The 23,037-nt window shown below is 43.1% G+C and overlaps 1 protein-coding gene across 1 annotated transcript; it reads left to right on the top strand.

Annotated features, from left to right (window-relative positions):
- Positions 1–77: 77 nt before the first annotated feature.
- On the top strand, positions 78–22,264 carry mmut (methylmalonyl CoA mutase). The gene is made up of 13 exons (XM_085372380.1): positions 78–140; positions 1,195–1,628; positions 1,719–2,086; positions 2,175–2,332; positions 8,941–9,112; positions 9,281–9,529; positions 9,723–9,834; positions 11,524–11,639; positions 16,615–16,730; positions 18,027–18,158; positions 18,271–18,418; positions 20,866–21,033; positions 21,434–22,264. The coding sequence occupies exons 2-13, from the start codon at positions 1,232–1,234 to the stop codon at positions 21,560–21,562; spliced, it is 2,265 nt and encodes a 754-aa protein (XP_085228506.1). The 5' UTR covers positions 78–140; positions 1,195–1,231; the 3' UTR covers positions 21,563–22,264.
- Positions 22,265–23,037: the final 773 nt, after the last annotated feature.

The raw sequence follows: 23,037 nt of genomic DNA, 5'->3' as shown, positions 1-23,037 counted from the left end.
CATGTGTTTCCGGTGTAATAGGTCAAAGGGTACTGTAGTTGATTCTCGCAACCGATTGGCTGACTGTCTCTGTTGTCAAACTCCATTGGCTACAGGCACACACGCCTGTCATCAGTTTGAACAAGAAAACAAACGACAAGGTCAGAATTCTGTTGTAATATCTCTGAAAATACTCACTGTTAAACACGCGAGGCACCAATATGCCTCATGTTGTATACCACTGTTTTGCTTTTACGTTTACGCCATTGCAAACGAGTGCAGCTCGGTAGCGTTTTACGGCTAGCTGACTTAGCTTAGCAACGTGTCTAGTCTTTTGTTTTTTTTGCATATTGCTCTCATATAAGTCTGTAGTTTTATTCCACCACAGCGACATAAACAGCGCGTGGTTTTGTAATTTGATAAAGTGTGATGTAGTCATGTATTTATTCAGTTTGTTTCTTTACCACTATGCTAATAACTAGTTAGCATCTTCTCTTTTAATTTATCATCTGCAAGTTAAAATACGCCACGAAAGAGCAGGTGTCCACCGCCTGTTACTTAACTTGATTTAGTCACATTGAAATGCATTTTAAAGGTCAACAAACCATAAAAATTTGATGTGCAGAATATTCAGTCAAATCGGATTCAATCTGCATAAAAGTTTGCAAACTTTGCACACATAAGATTTTAAAAGCTTCTCCTCTGGTAGGTATGCTTCTACCAATAACTTTCAATCTAAAATATAAATGATCTTATAAATTACATTTTAGAACTGAGTGCCATATCTCTGTCTTGTAAATGTCTCTGCTGGTACCCAGGACCAAACCTAGCCGTGACCACAATACCTCGGTCTGCCCTGCAACCGTCCAACACGGCCCATCTCTGTAAACTTAACCACATCACTGCAGACTACCTAACCTGCACTTACAATCTGCTATAAAGTTTGAGTACATGGATTTATTATCATTTAATTTACTTTCAAAAACACTTTAGGATATGAAACAGGCAACTCTAGCAATGCATGCAAAATATCTTCCAAAGTAAATGAGAACATTGCATGTAAGCTTTACATTTCTAGTTTATCAAGTGACACTTGCTGCTGTGTTTTGTATTAAACTGTCAAACAGATTTAATTAGTCATTAACTGGAAATTGCCAGATTGTTCCAACTTACTACAACTGCTGATTTGAGCAGCTTTTTCTCTTCTGCCTCCAGGTTTTTCCATGTGTGAGTGATTAAGCCAACAGTAAGCATGCTGACCGCACAGAGGGCATGTGCAGCGATGGCTGCCCGGCACCTGGTTAGAACTTCAGTCTCCTCATCCCTCACACACTGCTCTCTGATCCATACTTCAGTACCCTGTCAGGACCGTGCTGAGCTGCATTCTGAATGGGCCAGTCTGGCTAAGAAACAGCTGAAGGGGAAGAATCCAGAAGATCTGATCTGGCACACTCCTGAGGGGATTAACATCAAGCCCGTGTACACCAAAACAGACTCAAAAGATGTTGCTGATGAACTGCCAGGAGTGTTTCCTTACACTAGAGGGCCCTATCCCACCATGTACACATACAGACCTTGGACTATCAGGCAGTATGCTGGATTCAGCACTGTTGAGGAGAGCAATAAGTTCTATAAAGACAACATAAAGGGTAGGTTTTGTTGTGGTCTACGTTTTTCACATTTCTGCCAAGCTTGCATTGAAATAATTATTACGCTACTCTTTGACCCTCTCGTTTCAGCTGGTCAGCAGGGTCTTTCTGTGGCCTTTGACCTCCCAACACACCGTGGTTATGACTCGGACAACCCCAGGGTCCACGGAGATGTGGGCATGGCTGGAGTGGCTATAGATACAGTTGAGGACATGAAGTTGCTCTTTGATGGAATCCCATTGGAGAAGATGTCTGTTTCAATGACTATGAATGGAGCAGTTATCCCTGTGTTGGCAATGTTTATTGTCACCGGAGAGGAGCAGGGCGTTCCAAAAGACAAACTAACTGGCACGATTCAAAATGATATTTTGAAGGAATTTATGGTGCGCAACACCTATATTTTCCCCCCGGAACCTTCCATGCACGCCATTGCAGACATCTTTGCATATACCTCTAAGGTATGTAATAGCACAGGTTTAATGAAACCTTTTTTCCGGTGCTGTTGAACACAGTGTAACTGATTTACTACCACGGTCATGTTCACAGCACATGCCTAAGTTCAACTCCATATCCATCAGTGGCTACCATCTTCAGGAGGCCGGTGCCGATGCCATCTTGGAAGTAGCCTACACCATTGCTAATGGCCTGGAGTACTGCCGCACTGGACTGAAAGCAGGGTTAACCATAGATGAATTTGCTCCAAGGTAAAAGTTGACAAAGTGTTTTAATAATAATGTTATTTAATAATAGTTTATATTTCTGAGAAATCTATGATATAACACGTCACAAATACCTTCAGGATTGCTGCCAGTGATGGTCACAATATCAACAAATGACAGTTGTGATGTTGGTGAATGAATAAGACGCTCAGTAAATGTCAAAACTTACATTAATATTAATGCACAATGACAGTGATGATGCAGATTTAACCAGTAAACAAATGTTTTTATATCAAACCATTAAATTACTGTGAATCATCATAAAAGTAAAGCCAATTAACCATAAATCTTTAACTATTATCGAAAACAAACATGCAGGTATTGCATGCTCATCATTTCCGCCGCAATTTACCACAAAAAGAAGGGAAAAAAACAAATCAAGTTTTTCTTGGAATTGCACAAATTACACGTTTTTTTTGCTAATATGAGTTCAGTCATGCTAAAAAATAACTACATCACATTCATTTGACAATATTAACAGAGGTGCTACAAAGTTATTTTTGTAAATTAAATGAGATAAAAAGTAAATAAAAGGTAGGTATTCCTCTATATTTAATACATTTTCAAATATATAGATTCAGTCACAGGGGTGCCAATTATTGGAACCTTATTTTTTGTAAAAGCTGTTTAAACATTTCACATCTGGAGTCTGGTGGTCTTTATATTTAAGGTTGTGGTGTCATTATGCCAGTATTGAAACAGCTCCAGTGAGCCTCCAGATAAGTTTGTTAGGTTACAAGACATGTTTAGAAAAGGCTTAAAATATTTAAACTAAATAATTCCACTGAGAGGAATCCATCTACTACTGGTGCAGGTTACCAGTCAATTGCTGCTCCAGCAAATTAAACCCAGGATCGAACCAATATATTAGCTTGTCTAAATGTGTCCATTTAGCAAAGGTGGAAAGTAACGAATTACATTTACTTGCGTTACTGTAATTGAGTAGTTTTTTGTGTATTTGTACTTTTTAAAGTCATTTTTCAAGTCGGTAATTTTACTTTTACTTACCGTATTTCCCGGACTACAAAGCGCACCTGAATATTAGCCGCACAAGCTAAAATCAGGGGAAAATCCTGTTTTGTACATACATTAGCCGCACCTGACTAAAAGCCGCAGGTGTTTCAATGTTGACTTATCATATGTAAGAGAATTGTCAAAAAAAGAACAAAGCGAATTGTCAGGAAAGAGATGGCTGTTTGGAGACATCACTTTTATTAATATTTTGAAAAACAAGTTATGGGTACATATTTGCACATGTACTGTGCTTCATAAATGAGTAACAAATGTAGTACATAACAGTAACCTACAGCACACCAGAAAAATAGATTCGGACTACCTTTTAGGCTCAGGTGCAGTGACACGGCTTTAACAAGAAGAAAAGTCAGTCACTCACCATCATCTTTCTCTTCTTCCTGCGCACTAAAACCACCAAAGTCCTCTTCTCCAGTGTCGGAAACGAACAGGCTCAGGATGGCTTCGTCATCCACTCTCCGCTTCTCTCCTTCGTTGTCACTTTCAAAACCAAACAAATCCTCGTTGTCAGTGTCAGAGTCGAACACCCTCAGAAGGGCCGTGGCGGTGTCCTCCTCTCCATCATGCAGCAGTCCAGCCCTTCGAAATCCATTGGTGATCGTGGATGTTTTCACACTTTTCCACGCTGTCAGAATCCACCAGTGGAGTTGGGCATAACTTGCTTTTCGCAAGTTTATCGCCGCTCATCATCCAGCTGAACGCGTAGCGCTACTTTGAAGTTTGTTTTTCGCGCTACTTCGTACGGCATTACGTTGCCTGGCGGATGGACATGTGACCAACATACCACTCTTGAACCCCGATCCTTCCGCCAGGCAACGTAGTGCCGTACAACAGCGGAACAAACAAAACAAATCCGCTCATGGACAATCCATAGAAAAGCCGCACCTGACTAAAAGCCGCAGGGTTCAAAGCTTGTGCAAAAAGTAGCGGCTTATAGTCCGAGAATTACGGTAAGTATATTTTTTAAAAAGTATTGTACTTCGCTACATTTTCAATCACACCTGTTACTGAGTAAATTAAAAGAACAAACAAAAAAAACCTCCAACATTGTGCTTCGGAAATACTGCAGGGAATGATGGGTAGTAGAACAAATTGGCATTGGGTCACGATAAAGATGGAGTCTGACATTGGTGGTACGGATCCAGCGAAAAAAGAAACCCCGTCGAATTCTGCTGACTCTGAACTCGAAGAAACTGATCTGAACCCCTGGCTATATTTAAGGGACCATTTCGGCTTCAAGTGCAAGAAAGGCAACAGCTTTATTATGCAGTGTAAGCTGTGTTTGCCCAGAGAGACAGAGTTAGCAGCTTTTAGAAATTCCACATCAAACCTGCGGAAGCATGTAGAGGTAAGTTAAATGAAACTTGTACATTTATTTTAGCAAAAAGGCTGTGCTCAAGTTAATCACATTAAGTTAAGACATAAGCTGTTATTGGGCACGTTGTTGTCCACGCAACTTAAATTTTTTTTTACTCGATTGGTAAATTGCCAAAAGAAAATGTGTTTACTTACAATTTTCCTGTTTGTTAATAATAATAATTTATTTTAAAAAAATAGTTAAATTAGACAGAAGCGGCTACTTTCTTACTTAACCCACATATGTTCACACGTGTGCAGAGGTGTTTTTTTCTGTTCTCAATAGGGGTGCAACGATACTCGTATCGATATTGAACCGTTCGATACAGTGCTTTCGGTTCGGTACGCATATGTATGAACAATACAACATTTGTAATTTATTTTATCAACTTTCCTTCTGACGATGCTGTCTGTGTTGAGCGCTCAGTGAATCTGCGTTCGACTACTCTGCCTAGGCTGCACTGTCGAGCGCAGATCCACTGAGCGCTCAACACAGACAGCATCATCAGAAGGAAGAGCGCAGGGCAAGCTAGCGAGACTGAAGTTAAGCTCTCCTTGCAACATGGCAAACTGAACCTCCCCCACCCTCATTCAGATCTGGCGTTTGGAATTATTTTGGTTTTCATGTGACGTATGACCCTGAAGGTAAGCGCGTCATGGACTAAAGTAAAACAGTATGTTGGATGTGCCATGCAATGCTCAATTACATGGGTGGGAACTAGTGTGTTAGCGCAGTTAGCTCATTAACGTGTTGGCCGTCTAGCCCCATGCAGGGGTAGCTCGTTAAGGGAGATTTGCCGTGTTGTGGCGTTAACGTCATTTCAACGAGATTAACGCTGACAGCACTAGTGGGAACACAACGAATATGACTGCACATTTATGCCGACATCATCCTAGTGCAAAGACAAGTGGAAGCAGACAAAAACAACAAGCATGCATGCTACAAACTTTACCCGAGTCATTTAGACAGCCGTTAGCACATGATTCTCCTTATGGGGACCTGATATGTTTAATATTGTGGCGAGCTCAGACAAGGAGGAGACGGAGGTGTCGTTTGGTCTTGCTTCCCGTGAGCTAGCCAGGGAGCACAGCCGTTTATTGACATCTGCAGAAGAACACTGCCGCTAGCTAACTGCTCAGCGCGGCAACCGCACAGCAACAACAACACACAGAGCGCCCTCTGACCCCGGAAGGACACACCGTCGCAGCGAGAAGGCGTCACCCGTCACTATGGCAACATAAACAAAACATAACTGTACAAACAGAACCCCGAACAGCCCTGACCCGCTACATAGCCCCCACCTAAGGGGTCAGTCGTCCCCGACGACCCCATTGCCCCACACAAAGTCCTGCAAATGTCCAGGTGCCTTCTTTTGGCGCACCGGCCGGTCACGACCGGCGGGGGAAAAGTCACTCGGGTCAGAACATGGGGTGCCACCATCATCCCACTTCTGACACCAATGTGGCGAGCTCAGACAAGGAGGAGACGGAGGTGTCGTTTGGTCTTGCTTCCCGTGAGCTAGCCAGGGAGCACAGCCGTTTATTGACATCTGCAGAAGAACACTGCCGCTAGCTAACTGCTCAGCGCGGCAACAGCACAGCAACAACAACAACAACAACACCACACAGGGCGCCCTCTGACCCCGGAAGGACACACCGTCGCAGCGAGAGGGCGTCACCCGTCACTATGGCAATATAAACAAAACATAACTGTACAAACAGAACCCCGAACAGCCCTGACCCGCTACATAGCCCCCACCTAAGGGGTCAGTCGTCCCCGACGACCCCATTACCCCACACAAAGTCATGCAAATGTCCAGGTGCCTTCTTTTGGCGCACCGGCCGGTCACGGTCACTTGGGTCAGAACATGGGGTGCCACCATCATCCCACTTCTGACACCAATGTGGCGAGCTCAGACACGGAGGAGACGGAGGTATCGTTTGGTCTTGCTTCCCGTGAGCTAGCCAGGGAGCACAGCCGTTTATTGACATCTGCAGAAGAACACTGCCGCTAGCTAACTGCTCAGCGCGGCAACCGCACAGCAACAACAACACACAGAGCGCCCTCTGACCCCGGAAGGACACACCGTCGCAGCGAGAAGGCGTCACCCGTCACTATGGCAACATAAACAAAACATAACTGTACAAACAGAACCCCGAACAGCCCTGACCCGCTACAATATGCTGCCGAGAATATAGCCCAGAAGAAGCGTATAGTATAGCTTTTATTTTGGAAAGAGCCATTTCTCTGTAATAAACTCTCTTTTCGTAAGATGAGTGATTCCTCAATCAGATACAGGTGTTACCGCGCCAGATCCGCGGCCCCGAACCGTAGTAAGGAAACCTCTGGCAGTTACTTGAAGGTTCCGTAACTGACTCGTAGCCGGAAACAGCTTACTATACAGGTCAACTCCGCTAGCAAAAAGATCGAAGGAGGCGTAGGAAACTGCTTCACCGAACTTTATTTCTTCTCTAAGGCACGAACACCGCGTACAGTGGGCTGAAACAGTTTACTCACACCGAGCATCGCCGACACAACTCTGGCTGTCGAGGGAGTTATTATATTCCTTTTATTTATTTTCTTTTCGTCTCTTCTGTAGCTAACCGTTACTTTTTCCCCTTCTCCGCTCTCTCTCTTCACACACACCAGGCAGTCCCGCTACACACATCCCGAATACATTTCCCATCAGGCTTCATCCTTAAAGGGGCATGCCTGTAACACAGGGCTCGCAAAATCGCTAGCCCGACGTCCCGGGGCTAGCGCCCTCCACACAGGGCGCCCTCTGACCCCGGAAGGACACACCGTCGCAGCGAGAGGGCGTCACTAGTCACTATGGCAACATAAACAAAACATAACTGTACAAACAGAACCCCGAACAGCCCTGACCCGCTACAATATGCTGCTGAGAATATAGCCCAGAAGAAGCGTATAGTATAGCTTTTATTTTGGAAAGAGCCATTTCTCTGTAATAAACTCTCTTTTCCAAAGATGAGTGATTCCTCAATCAGATACAGGGTTTGCAAAATCGCTAGCCCGACGTCCCGAGGCTAGCGATTTTTCCAGTCGGGCTACCAAAATCTATCTCTGCCCTGCCCGTTGGGCTATTGTAGGAAGGAAAAAATATGTCAATGCTTTTGCATTCTTTCAGAAATTTAGCTGGGTAATTATGTCATTGGCATCGGTGAGCCACTGTCAATATGTGACATATTGAAATCGCGTTTGAATTTGCGCTTGTTTTTTGCTTTCACTTTGCAATCGAGCGAACTGTGTATAGAGAGCGACAGTACTGATTGGTGAGTGATGATAATTTGTGCACCAATTCCTCTGACATCGTCATCATATGAGAGGTTGATCGCGCAGAGAATCGCTGACCGTTATATGTGTGTGTGTGTGCGTGTGTAAAAGCAGCAGGATATATATTTTAGTTCTGCTGAGGCAAATAAGACAGGTCAGGGTGAAGAAGTGACAGCCAAAGAAAAGCTCACCACAAAACGGAAAAGTTTATATATATAAAAAGAGTTTTGCTCTGAACTGTATTTTATTTCTTGAGAAGACTAATCACTGTAGGGAACCTAATTCCTATTAAGAAGCCTATCTTTCCCATTTTTTGACACAAATCTGGGGTTGGAGGCATTTGATGAACTTGCAATGAATGACCCAAATATGTGATGAAAAACCTTTCCATGTCTTTCCTGTAATTGCTGCTTAGCAGCTGACATGCACACTGATGCCAGGATATTTGCAGTGTGCCAAAATCAATTGAAATAGTAGCTTCGCCAATTTATTGCCGGGGCTGTGCTTTTCATAAATGTCAGACTGAGACAGATCAGGCAGTTGAATTAGGTTGGATATAAAATTGTAATTATTCAGATCGTTATTATTTGGCGCGGTCTGCAGTTGATTTTGGATGATGTACCCTCTTGATTTGGAAAGTGCTGGTTAAGGATAGCAAATAACAGGAAGGGAAGAAAGGTTATATCCCAAACAACGATCTGATTGATCTGATTTTTAGCTAACTTGTACCACATACCAGTGGTGTATGTGACAGTTATTATCTGGCTGCTTAGTGACATTTATATAATCCATAATAAAGCACCAAGGCCAAGCTCTTTTTCTGTATAGAAAACACTAAATTCTACGCTGGTGTGTCACTTGTAATTTTTAACAAACCTCTCTTTTGACATTTTTGTGTTTTTCTTTTCAGGCTGTCGTTCTTCTGGGGCATCGGGATGAATTTCTACATGGAAATTGCCAAGCTGAGGGCAGCCAGGAGGTTATGGGCTACGCTCATTAAAGACAATTTCCAGCCCAAGAATGCCAAGTCTCTCCTCCTGCGCACACACTGCCAGACCTCAGGCTGGTCTCTCACTGAACAAGTAAGTATGAATTGTTTTATTGAATGCTCTCACAGTACGAGGAGATAATTGGCCAACTTTGAGATCCCGAATTGTTAGATTTCGAAATCTGCAAATAAAGACAGAAATGTAAAAATGAAAATTGTAAATGAATTAATCAGTATTAATGTGCCATGTGACCGCTCTCAGGATCCATACAACAATGTGATCCGCACGGTGATTGAAGCCATGGCCGCTGTGTTTGGGGGGACCCAGTCGCTGCACACCAACTCTTTCGATGAAGCTCTGGGCTTGCCCACCGTGAAAAGCGCTCGCATCGCCAGGAACACTCAGATCATCATCCAGGAGGAGTCGGGCATCCCCAAAGTTGCAGATCCTTGGGGAGGCTCGCACATGATGGAGGCTCTCACAGATGATGTCTATAACACTGCTTTGAAGGTTGGTCGCAGGGCCAAAGGCAGTAACCAGAGCGGTGAATTAATTATTGTTAACCATTAACCATTTTTGACCTGAATCTTGTATTGTGCAGGCTTTATTTCTCCTTTGCTCCAAGTGCTCTTGCTGTAGCTTTAGAACAGCAACCCATAATCATAAAGAGATTCTTTTATAGCCGGTCTTTTGCTTTTTATAGTTTATTAAAGACATCGAAGAGATGGGAGGCATGGCCAAAGCGGTAGCCGAGGGAATTCCAAAGCTCCGTATTGAGGAATGTGCTGCTCGTAGACAGGCCCGCATTGACTCAGGTACTGCATAAAGGTGACTTCTTTATAAGGCCTTAAAGCCTCTCTTTCTTTAACCTCCCTCCTGACTTTAATTACTTAAAGCAGTCCTAACATTTAACCTGCCCTCTGCCTGTGCTGCAGTGAAACGGAGAATTTACATCTCAATTCAAAGAGAAAAAAAGGGATGTTGTTTCAATGTGAATACAGAAAGAAGTGGTTAGCAAATCTCTAAAACCCATATTTTATTCACAATAGAACATAGAAAACATCAAATGTTTCAACTGAGTTTATGTTTTATAAAGAGTATTAGCTCATTTTAAAACATGTGTGAAAAAAAGTTGGGACGGTGGCAACGAAAGGCTGGAAAAGTGTCATTTTGTAACTATCTAGGTTAACTGGCAACATGCCACTAACATGATCGGGTATAAAAAGAGCATCTTAGACAGGCAGATGTTCATCAATCTCCCAAAACTGATTAGATATTTTTAGAATAATTACATGATCTGCAGAACGTAATATCATCAAATGATTCTGAGAATCTGGAGAAATATCTGTGCGATAGGGACAGGATGAAAATCAAGTCTGTGTGCCTGTGACACAAAACAGACACGATTCAGTCACTCGGAAATCAGTGCAGCACTTGCAGAAATCACTGTCTCTGAAGTCAAAGGAGCTTGCAAAGAAAAGCGTCTGGACTTCTTTAACCCTGGAGAAACCATGGGGTCGGATCTGACCCCATGGTTTCTCCAGGGTTAAGTTGCTTGAAGACGTTTCACCTCTCATCCGAGAAGCTTCTTCAGTTCTAAGGTCAAATGGTGGGGAGTCCCAGATTTAAACCTAGCCACCATCTGACCTTAGAACTGAAGAAGCTTCTCGGATGAGAGGTGAAACGTCTTCAAGCAACTTAAAGAAGTCCAGACGCTTTTCTTTGCAAGCTCCTTTGACTACGATGACCTGGATGACTGAGAACCTTCACAGATACACTGTCTCTGAATATTCTGAGCCACAGTGAGGGAAAGTGGAAAACTGGTGTGTGATTGAATGAACTGACGTTTGAACTTCTTTTTGGAAAACACTGAGGCTGTGTCCTCTGTAATAAAAAGGAGAGGGACTATTTATTGGCAACTTGAAGATCTGAAAAGACGCTGTGAGTGCTGAAAGGTATAAAACAGGTTTTAGAGCTGCATCCAGATGTATTTCTTTTTCAGGGAAGGCCTTTCATATTTCAGCAAGATGATGCCAAACGGCATACACTGTCTTTCACAAATGTGTGACTTCGTGCTAAATTCATCAGTTGAAAACATTTGAAATATCATGAAACTAAAAAAATACAAGAAAGCAGACCCAGGACTGTTGAGCAGCTAGAATCCTCCATCAGACATAAACAGGACAACGGTTCTCTCCAGCTGCTCGTCTCCTCCGTTTACAGACTGTCGTTAAAAGAAGAGCTGATGCTGCGCAGCAGTAAACATGGCCGTGTCCCAACTTTTTAGAGATGTGTTGCTGCCATGACATTCGAAATGAGCTAATATTTTCATTAAACGCTGCAGTGTCGCAGTTTACATGTACTTGAAGTTGTATATTTAAAAGGATAACCTTTCTCACCAGATCATAATGATCTTCATTTCTTCTCATCATCGCCCTAATAACTTACCATTTACTTCCTTTGTGTCTGTCATTTATCCTCTGTCATTCTCCTGAATGTTTCAGGCTCAGAAGTTATTGTTGGTGTGAACAAGTACCGTCTGGAGAAAGAGGAGACGGTGGAGGTCCTGGCCATAGATAACACTGTGGTGCGCCAGAAGCAGATTGAAAAACTGAAAAAGGTCAGTGGTACAGTGAACAGCTTGATGAATTGGCAGTATGACAGGTATAATATACGCCTTTCAAAGACACATGCGCCTTTTAATCGGCACAGGAGGGTTTTTTTTTTTCTTTAAACTGGAAAAAACGGTTTGCAGAGTTTGGGAAACATCAAGGCTTTCTAATCTTCTAATGGTTTTTTAATTTCACAGTTCCAAAACAGCAATGGTCATTCAAAACACTTTATATTATAAGGTTTGCCCTTTAAAGCCTGAAACATGAAATGTTAGAAATAAAAATCTATTTTCCTTTGAACATTGAGGGTTTATTGAACTTTCTCTCACATAACATAAAAAAAACAAAAAAAAACAAAAACACACACACACACACATATATATATATATATATATATATATATATATATATATGTGTGGTTAAACTACACGCCTTTGGAAACAGAGGATCGCAAGTTCGATTCCTGCCTGGGGCGTCTGTATCCAGTAAGGGTCCTAAGGCTAGACCCCCTATGCTAAGCAAGCCTACCGCAGACATGAGCGAGACAGATAAATATGAAGGCATGCCGGCTCGGACGTCGCCCGGATCAACAAGGTCCGCGTCAGGTGTTGAGGAACCAGGGCACCCTGACGAAAAGTGGGCTACTGGAACAAGAAGGCATCGGTGGGCAAGGGACGAAAACAGGGCGTTGTTGGAATGCTACTACGCAAGTAACCCCGGCGGAAGGGGCTACATGAATAGGATGAGGGACCTATGGATTCTTCGATACCCAACATCCACAATGACGGCGAAACAACTAGTAGCTCAGTGTTCCAACATTCGAAAGAAGGGACTGCTCTCACAGCTAGAGATTGACGAGGTACAACACAAATGCTACGGCAAGGAGGAGTCAGGACGCCAGGTCAGGGGGGAGATATCATCACCCCCACCCGAGATTGGGTACATAGCCCCAAGTGCGATAGGAGAAGGATCGTTGAGTGCGAGAGGAACTGACCTGAAAAATAGGATCATGGCCAAGCTTGAAACCTGGATCCCCCGTAGCCGGTTACCAAGATTACGTGAAGTACCCTCAGAAGGTCTGCTAGATGATGTTAATGCAGCACTACGGGCAATACCTACAACCACGATTACCGACACTAACAAGCTGATCTACAATACGGCAGCAGTGATCAGTGAGATGCTTGGCTACAAGTTGAACAGCCACAAGGGGCAGTACCCTCCATGGAGAAGGAGGCTAGAGGGCAAGATCAAAGTAGCACGGAGGGAGGTTAGCCAACTAACAGAGTTGCAGAAAGGTGCGACAAATAAGGTGCCTAAGAAATACAGCAAGCTGTCCATACCTGAGGCCGTGGAAACTGCCAAGCAAAGACTCACAGCCTTGGCCAGCCGCTTGAGGAGGTACACCAGAGAGATAGAAGGCAGGAGAATAAACCAGCTGTTCTCCACAGAACCAGCAAAGGTGTACTCTCAGTGGCAAGGGAACAATAAGAGAACAGCACCACCAAGGCTGGAGACGGAGCAATACTGGAAGAGCATATGGGAGAAGGATGCAACCCATAACGGCAATGCTCAGTGGCTAGTGGATCTGAGGGCAGACCACAGCGACCTCCCTGAACAGGGTCCAGTAACCATCACAGTGGCAGATATCCAAGAAAGGGTCTCCAGTATGAAGAGTTGGACAGCACCAGGGCCCGACATGGTTCACGCCTACTGGCTGAAGAAGCTGACTGCACTCCACGAGCGTCTGGCAGCACAAATGAACCAGCTGCTAGTTAACGAGAGACACCCGGAATGGCTAACTGAAGGCCGGACGGTCCTGATCCCCAAGGACCCCAAGAAGGGACCGGTCCCCTCCAACTACCGACCAATAACCTGCCTCAGTACTACATGGAAGCTCCTGTCAGGCATCATATCGGCTAAGATGAACAGGCACATGGGTCAATACATGAGCGGGACACAGAAAGGAATTGGCAAGAATACCAGAGGTGCAAAACACCAGCTACTGGTAGACAGAACAATCAGCCGAGACTGCAAGACCAGACTGACCAACCTGTGCACTGCCTGGATTGATTACAAGAAGGCCTATGACTCAATGCCCCACAGCTGGATACTGGAATGCCTAGAATTGTACAAGATCAATGGGACCCTAAGAGCCTTCATCAGGAACTCAATGGGGATGTGGCGTACAACACTAGAGGCCAACTCCAAGCCCATAGCACAAGTTACCATCAAGTGCGGGATCTACCAAGGAGATGCTCTGTCCCCACTGCTGTTCTGCATAGGCCTGAACCCCCTCAGTGAGATCATTAACAAGACTGGCTACGGATACCGACTACGGAACGGAGCAGTTGTCAGCCACCTCCTGTACATGGATGACATCAAGCTGTATGCCAAGAGTGAACGAGACATCGATTCACTGATCCACACTACCAGGCTATACAGCAATGACATTGGAATGTCGTTCGGACTGGAGAAGTGTAGTCGGATGGTAACAAAGAGAGGGAAGGTAGTCAGAACTGAGGGGATTGAACTACCAGAAGGCAACATTGCAGACATAGAGGACAGTTACAAGTACCTGGGGATCCCGCAGGCAAATGGGAACCATGAAGAGGCCGCTAGAAAGGCTGCAACCACCAAGTACCTGCAGAGGGTCAGGCAAGTCCTGAGGAGTCAGCTGAATGGTAAGAACAAGATCCGGGCCATCAACACATACGCCCTGCCCGTGATCAGGTACCCTGCTGGGGTAATAGGCTGGCCAAAGGAGGAGATAGAAGCCACTGACATAAAGACAAGAAAGCTCCTGACCATGCATGGAGGGTTTCACCCCAAGTCCAGCACCCTGAGGCTGTACGCTAAGCGGAAGGAAGGGGGCCGGGGACTGGTGAGTGTCAGCACCACAGTCCAGGATGAGACAACGAACATCCAAGAATACATTGGGAAGATGGCCCCAACTGACCGAGTGCTCAGTGAATACCTCAGGCAGCAGAAACCCAAGAAAGAGGAGGGAGACGAGGAACCATCATGGAAGGACAGGCCCCTGCACGGTATGTACCACCGGCAGATAGAGGAGGTGGCTGATATCCAGAAATCCTACCAGTGGCTGGACAAAGCTGGACTGAAAGACAGCACAGAGGCACTAATCATGGCAGCACAAGAACAAGCTCTGAGTACAAGATCCATAGAGGCTGGGGTCTATCACACCAGGCAAGACCCCAGGTGCAGGCTGTGTAAAGATGCCCCAGAGACAATCCAGCACATAACAGCAGGGTGCAAGATGCTAGCAGGCAAGGCATACATGGAACGCCATAACCAAGTGGCCGGCATAGTGTACAGGAACATCTGTGCCGAGTATAACCTAGAAGTCCCGAGGTCAAAATGGGAGATGCCCCCAAGGGTGGTGGAGAATGACCGAGCTAAGATCCTGTGGGACTTCCAGATACAGACGGACAAAATGGTGGTGGCTAACCAACCGGACATAGTGGTGGTAGACAAACAGAAGAAGACGGCCGTAGTGATCGATGTAGCGGTTCCGAATGACAGCAATATCAGGAAGAAGGAACACGAGAAGCTGGAGAAATACCAAGGGCTCAGAGAAGAGCTCGAGAGGATGTGGAGGGTGAAGGTAACGGTGGTCCCCGTGGTAATCGGAGCACTAGGTGCGGTGACTCCCAAGCTAGGCGAGTGGCTCCAGCAGATCCCGGGAATAACATCGGAGATCTCTGTCCAGAAGAGCGCAGTCCTGGGAACAGCTAAGATACTGCGCAGGACCCTCAAGCTCCCAGGCCTCTGGTAGAGGACCCGAGCTTGAAGGATAAACCGCCCGCAGGGGCGTGCTGGGTGTTTTTTTTATATATATATATATATATATATATATATATATTTTTTTTTTTTATGTGAGAGAAAGTTCAATAAACACTCAATGTTCAAAGGAAAATAGATTTTTTTTTCTTTGCAGTTACTGCTTAAAAACTTATTTTGCACTTTATTTAGGTATTTGGGAGAAGTCTCAAAAACTTTTGTACTGAATACAATAAACTACTTTGTTGGGTTCAGACCCTACAGCTTTATTTAGGATAGTTACACATTGTGAGACACTGAGCTGTCTGCAAAATGTACTTTTCTACATATGGTCCCAGTTTGCTGACATAACCAAGTGATGAATATAAAAATTCATCACGATTTTCCGCACACAAAAATAAGTAAGTAAAAAGTAAGTAACATTTATTTATATAGCGCTTTTCACAGATAAAAATCACAAAGTGCTTTACAACACAAGAAATGGAAATATAAAACAATGTAACAGTAAATAAAACAGCAATGTAAAACAACAAAACAATAAAAACAACCTAAGAAGAAATTAATCAAATGCTTTTCTAAATAAAAATGTCTTCAGCTGTTTTTTATAAGAATCAACGTGCAGCGCAGAGACATTGGAAGACACAACCGTGATGCCGCTGCCTGATCGGCCCGATCACCACGAGTTTTAAAACAAGTGCGCAGTACCACCAGCAGTCTCTGGTCTAATGAACTTAAAGCTCGAGAAGATGAATGCGGTTTCAGCAGGTCAGATAAATATTGGGGAGCTTGACCATGTAGGGCCCTAAAGGTTAGAACTACAATTTTAAGATGAAACCTAAAACTTACAGGCAACCAGTGAAGGGGGGCTAAAACTGGAGTAATATGAGATCTTCTCTTGGTGCCTGTTAAGAGACGTTCTGCAGCGTTGTGCACAGTCTGAAGACGATAGAAGGCTGATTTGTTAAAACAAGTAAAAAGGCCGTTACAGTAGTCTAAATGGGAAGGAATAAAAGCATGAATAATAATCTCAAGTTCAGGCTTTGACACCATTAGTCTGAGTTTTGAAATATTCCTTAAATGATAAAAACAAAAGTACCCAAACCTGTATAAGTAGTATATACAACAGCATGATGGATTAAAACATTTAAGTGCCATGTTTATATCACATTGCCTCCTTTTCTTTAGGTGAGGGAGAGCCGTGACCCTGAGAAAGCCAAGAAGTGTCTGGCTGCCATTGAGGAGTGTGCCCGAACCAGGGAGGGCAACCTTTTAGCTCTGGCTGTGGAGGCATCAAGAGCCAGGTCAGAACTGACTCAGAAAAACTCCTTTGATCAGTCTTATGTCTGCGTGAACGCTGCTTCAAAACCTCAGTCAGGCTGCAGTTTTATTCTGGTCTGTTGTTCCTTTGTTAATCAGTGTAAATCGTTTCCTAATCAGTGCCTTCAAATGAGCAGAGTGACCTTTTCCAGCACTAGAAGGGCGATCGTGGCTCAAGAGTTGGGTGTTCGTCTTGTAATCGGAAGGTTGCCGGTTCGAGCCCCAGCTCGGACAGTCTCGGTCGTTGTGTCCTTGGGCAAGACACTTCACCTGCCGCCTACTGGTGATGGCCAGAGGGGCCGATGGCGCAATATGGCAGCCTCGCCTCTGTCAGTCTGCCCCAGGGCAGCTGTGGCTACAACTGTAGCTGCCTCCACCAGTGTGTGCATGAATAGTGGAAAGCGCTTTGAGGGGTCCCGAAAATGCAATCCATTATTATTATTAGATAACTGCTATTAAATGCACCCATCCTGTGTGAATGTATTTACCACTACACTGTAATCCACTCTGTGCTTTTTCTTCAAGGGGTTTTTGTTTCTGGGTAACTTTTAGCACCGGTTTTCAATTTCCTTTCATACCCAAAACTGTTATGTGACAAACCAAATCACGAGGAATAGAAGGTTAAAAGGCGTAAAACACAGAATATAATCGATATATATATAATGTCATCTCTACACACCAGCACACCTGCAGCCTGTTCATGTGCTACAGCTTCTACAATACCAGAGTCTGACTGGTGTGTTCTGATAATCTGCAGCAGGTTATTTAATAGTCATTAGTTACTCTGATATTAGGTTAAGAAGCTGGTCACATGTGAAATTAAACGTTATTGTTACATTATCAGCCTTACTCTCTGGTCTTGAGAATGTAATAATGAACTGTGTAACGCTTGGGTGCAATATTATGTGAAGAGTTTATTTCCTTGGATGCAGGGGGATAGCCTGACTGGGAACGCTTATAACGGCTTCATATCCGGTTATCTCTAAAAAAAAAAACATTTAAATTCCTTCCAATATGTTTTTTCATATAAACACAAGTGCCTCGCTAATTTACATTTCAACAGCTGATTTAAAATTAGCAGTAAAATTACGTATCTGTTGCTTTTTTATTACCCTCTGCGGATCAGTGACGACACGAGAGCTCCCATAATTCACAATGAGCATACAATGATAAAATTTGTAATGCTATTATTAAAAAACAGGCTATTAGTGTATTGAGTGTGGGTATCTTAAAATAGTGCTTAATGATTATTTATCACTCGAATCTGCTCCTTTCTGCAGATGCTCTGTTGGTGAGATAACTGAAGCCATGAAGAAGGTGTTTGGGGAACACAAGGCCAGCACCAGGATGGTGAGCGGGGCTTACCGCACTGAGTTCGGAGAGCATGAAGAGATCACTCTGGCCAACAACAGGTAGAAAATAATAACAATTTATTTCATGACCTTTATAATTTACATGCTAGACTCTCGATTTGCTGATTCAAGTAAAATTCTTCTTCCCCCCCATTAAAAAAAACAAACAAAGAGTTGCAGAGTTCAAGAGCCATGAGGGGAGGAATCCTCGATTGCTGGTGGCAAAGATGGGGCAGGATGGTCACGACAGAGGTGCCAAAGTTATCGCCACGGGGTTTGCAGACCTGGGCTTCGATGTAGACATCGGACCACTGTTTCAGGTGAATGTTGTACCAAGGAAATAGGATGTTTTACTGCCTGTAATGACCTCAATCTGATAATATATGTATCAGAATTGTTTCGTTTTGTTCATTTGTTTCAAAATTCAAATTCAAATTTTATTTGTCACATACACAGTCATACACAGTACGATATGCAGTGAAATGCTTACACAACTGCTCGTGACCTAAAGAAAAAAAATGGCTATGAATAAGATAGGAAATAAATATGAAAATTAAAAAGGGTAAATTTAACTAGGAAGGAATAAAATAAAATATAAAAATTAAAGTTGAAAATGAAATAACTGCACAGCAACAAATTAGAATGAAGGGTAAATTTAACTGGGAAAGAATAAGATAAAAGATATAAATTAAAGTTGAAAATAAAATAACTGTACAACAAAATACACAATACACAGTATAGAACTATATAAGAATGTATGAAGAAATATATATATATATATATATATATATACATACATACATACATACATACATACATACATACATACACACACACACACACAATAACAGCAGCTGTCCAAGTATTAAATGGAAATGAAGAATATAATGTCCAGTGTTGTGCAATCCACATTTGTGTCTTGTGCAGTGCAAATATGCTTGAAGTGATTCGATTAGATGACCACGCATCTAATCGAATTAGTGTAAACAAAGTCCAGAATGTCCAGTGTGTGTGTAAGAACCATATGTGTGGGTCAGTACTGTGTGGTGGTGTGATTGAGAGACCGTATCGCCTGCGGGAAGAAGCTCCTCAGTCTCTCTGTGTTGGTCTTCAGGGAGCGGAATCGCTTTCCTGACCTCAACAGAGAGAACAGTCTGTTGTTGGGATGGCTGAGGTCCTTCACGATCTTCCTGGCCTTGGTCCAGCACCGCCTGCTGTAGATTGAGTGCAGGTCAGGGAGCTTGGAGCGGATGGTGCGCTCAGCTGACCGCACAACCCTCTGTAGAGCTCGTCTGTCCTGCATGGTGCTGTTCCCGAACCAGGTTGAGATGTTTCCCGTCAGGATGCTCTCTATGGTGCACGAGTAAAAGTTCCTGAGTTTCGGTACCGGTACCGTGTTATTGTCGGTGCTTACTGCAGCTGTCACACTCGAGTGGAAGAGAAGTGTTATTAATATACATACAATACAAAAACTGTAGGCTCAGGGCTCTGAGCTGCAGCAGGCTATGTCGATTGGGTGTCTGCACTAAGTTCAGCATCGATATGGGGCTCCGTGGGGAGCCCGAGACCACCAGGTTGTCTAAGGAGAGGTGCAACTGCGCCCAGGCCACACCCCGCCACATGCGGTTTTTCTGTTATTTGAAGTGTCCGAGGCATTTAAGGTCTTCTTTTGTGTTAAAGAGTAGTTAAAAAATAACTGATGCTCACACCTCAGATTTCTATGTAATCGGAAAGGTTTTGCTCTCTACATAATGCTCTGTAATGTGTAGTACTGACAAGCTACATCAAGAAATGGCGACGAACCCCGACTCCATACCGCATTAGCTTTAAGTGAATTTCAGATGCATATATAAGCTGAAGACATGCTGTTGGCGATTGTCATAACTTTTAAAAAATGAATGATATGCCGCTGAAGTCATACAGACGCAATCGCCACATCTTTGTTGGACAGTTCAAAAGTTCAGACAACCTAAAGGTGCTTATTTAAGCTTCGCCAGATGATCTCATGGTCTGTGTGCATTTTGAATTGAGCCCTACAGCTAATTATGTCACACTTTGTTGGCATGAGTTCGCACTACTGATCACAGGGCTTGGTGTTAAGCTCAGCTGGTGGTGGTAAGTAAAGCGTGGCGTTAAACTGCTGTTATTTTTATCCCAGCTCATAAAAAAAGACAGAGGGAACTCAAGTATTAATATTCAAGTGTTACGCTGTTTCTGAAAAAACTGGAAAAATTAATCAAGACGATATCAAACATTGAAACTAAGAGATGTGACTGTGAAATAGGATTTAGAAAACACTCATTAAAAACTGCTGGGAGTGACTTCACGTTGTAATGCTTTACACAGTTGCCTAACAACCAAGACATCCCCGCTTAGATGGTGGGAGGAGACAAAAATCTCTCTGGGGTTTTGTCAGGAAAAAAATTAAGAGAAATGTATAATGGAAAAATAAATCTAGTAATGTGAGTGTGAGTCTTTTAGAAGTAATGATGGGCTCTGTGAAAGACTGTGTAGGCACAGTCAACAAATTAAAAAATAACATTTCTATGGAAAAGCCTTTCATTGTTATTAAAATGTGACACATGAAAACAAAAAGACACATTAAGTGATCTTTGGGCATTTTGGCAGTTCTACATAAAAAAAATGACATTTTGAGAACAATACAGTAGCAGCATTACTGTTGCATTCATGTTTATTTTCCTCAAATCCTGCCCACCTCACTCTGAGTTGTTTGTGTGTTTTCCTCTTCTTTCTTTCTCCTAAACAGACCCCCCGGGAGGTGGCCCAGCAGGCGGTTGATGCAGACGTTCACTGCGTCGGGGTCAGCACGCTGGCCGCAGGACACAAGACCCTGGTGCCAGAGCTCATCAAGGAACTCCAAAAACTCAACAGGCCAGATATACTTGTCATCTGTGGAGGTGTCATCCCACCCCAGGTAAGCAGTCCATGCATGGTTTCCTTTGGATAATTAAAGCATTCCAGAGGATTTTATCTCCTAATGCGCCTTTTTTTTAGAGCCTGAAATGTAAGTCTAAGATTGTAGGTTTGAAATTAAACAGATAGACGAAAAACACAAGCTATAAATGCTCAAGTGTCTTTCTTTCCATCCCTTTCCTATTAGCTTAATATTTGCTGAACACTTAAATCCTTTTACCTTTCAAGGATTATTGAAGTTGTGGTAATTAATTGACAATATCCATCCCACTCCAGATAATAAAAGTTGAATTACTATTTCGTTTTTTAAGAGTGCATCGCCTTTTTAAAGATTAAAACATTTACCAACATTGCCTGAACACCGTGAATCTAAACCGTGTGACGCCTCTGTTTGAATGCAGGACTACGAGTTCTTGTACCACAGTGGCGTATGCGCCATCTTTGGCCCAGGAACCAGGATCCCACAGGCTGCAGTGGAGGTTATTGACAACATTGAGAAGAGCCTGGACAAGAATCGACAAGCAATGTGAAAGCTAACTGCAAAAAGCGAACTGCTTGTTCAAGCATCTGTACAGGATCAGTCTGACTGGTAGCACGAGGATGTAAAAGAAAAAGCAAGACTAATTGTTACATTTAGTTTTTTGTGTGTTCATTAACAACACTCAAAATGAACAATGCAACGTCAGACAAACCTCAGTAGGATTTGAATGACGTTTGTTAATGATTTCACCCTTTGCATCATACCTGTGTGATCTGTATTGATTTCTTAATCAGCCAGATTATATTACATCTGAAATTCCAGAAAATTCCAAAGTGTAAAAGAAAGCACTTATTATACACTGTTATTCCAATTAGGATTATGATGTGACAGAAATTTGCCCTTTTTTCTTTACAATCCAAGATAAAACACGGGGAAAACCACAAACCTGCTTTGAATGTATTTTTTGAAATGTCTCTGTGTAATTTAATAACGTAGCAGAGTGTGATTAGTGCCAGTGTGGTGGAGATGGATCAATCCTCTTATATAACTTTATCCCTGCCTCTTATTTTCATGGATATGATAGTCCTGTAAGTGGCCTTCTGTCGCTCTGATCTCGACTCTTTGCATCAATCATAAATTTGTTCCGAGGATAAAACCCCGTCACAGTGGTCGGAGTTTATGAAGCCGTTAGAGAAAAGTATTTTTCTGATTGTGACTCTGAATTCGGTTTACTGGTCTTTACTCAAAATAAATACTGTGAACTTTGGAAATGTATAAGCTGAAGCATGTTCTTGTTGTGAAAGGACAAAAGATGACAATTTAGTTGCAGGTGCATAATGGTCTGGTCTGAGTATCTTAGGAACTACTGATTTACTGGGATTTCCACACACAACCATCTGTAGACTTTATAGAAAATGGTGTGAAAAAGAGAAAAATATCCAGTGAGCAGCAGCTGAGTGAAAAGGCCTTGATGATGTCAGAGCTCAGAGGAAAGTGGCCTGCTTTAGCTGATAAGAAGGTAACAAAAAACAAGTAACTCATATGAACTCTTGTTACAACCAAGGAAGGCAGAAGAGCATCTCTAAATGCACAGTGCAGAGTAGAGTTTGCATGGGCTCACCAAAATTGATGAAGATCATAAAAATGCTTCCATAACTGATGAGTCTCAATTTCAGCCCTGACATTTGACTGGGAGGGTCAGAATCTGGCTTAACCTCCTAGGACCTGCCGTCCACATATGCGGACATCACATTTTGGGTTATTTAGACCAAAATACTCACTTTTGCTCTACATGGGCCTGATATCCACTTACGAGGACTTTATACTGCTACTGTTCTGTCAAAATTTTAAATGAATATCCTCATTTGTGGCTCTCATTTTCTTTAAAACAAAAATAAGGTAAAAAAAAAAAGGATTTATACGTCAGCTGGCGTTGGCGACCTTTATGCCCCGATTTTAACCCTCTCAGGCTCAAATTAAACTTTTTGTTGCTAATGCACAACCAAGTCCTGCAGTGGTACTTCG

Source organism: Diplotaxodon limnothrissa, linkage group LG15 (assembly GCF_057381915.1).
Source record: "Diplotaxodon limnothrissa isolate DT_005_m linkage group LG15, D_limnothrissa_male_GT1.1, whole genome shotgun sequence".
In the NCBI taxonomy this organism is placed as follows: domain Eukaryota; kingdom Metazoa; phylum Chordata; class Actinopteri; order Cichliformes; family Cichlidae; genus Diplotaxodon; species Diplotaxodon limnothrissa.
This window is presented reverse-complemented; position numbering and strand designations above follow the sequence as displayed.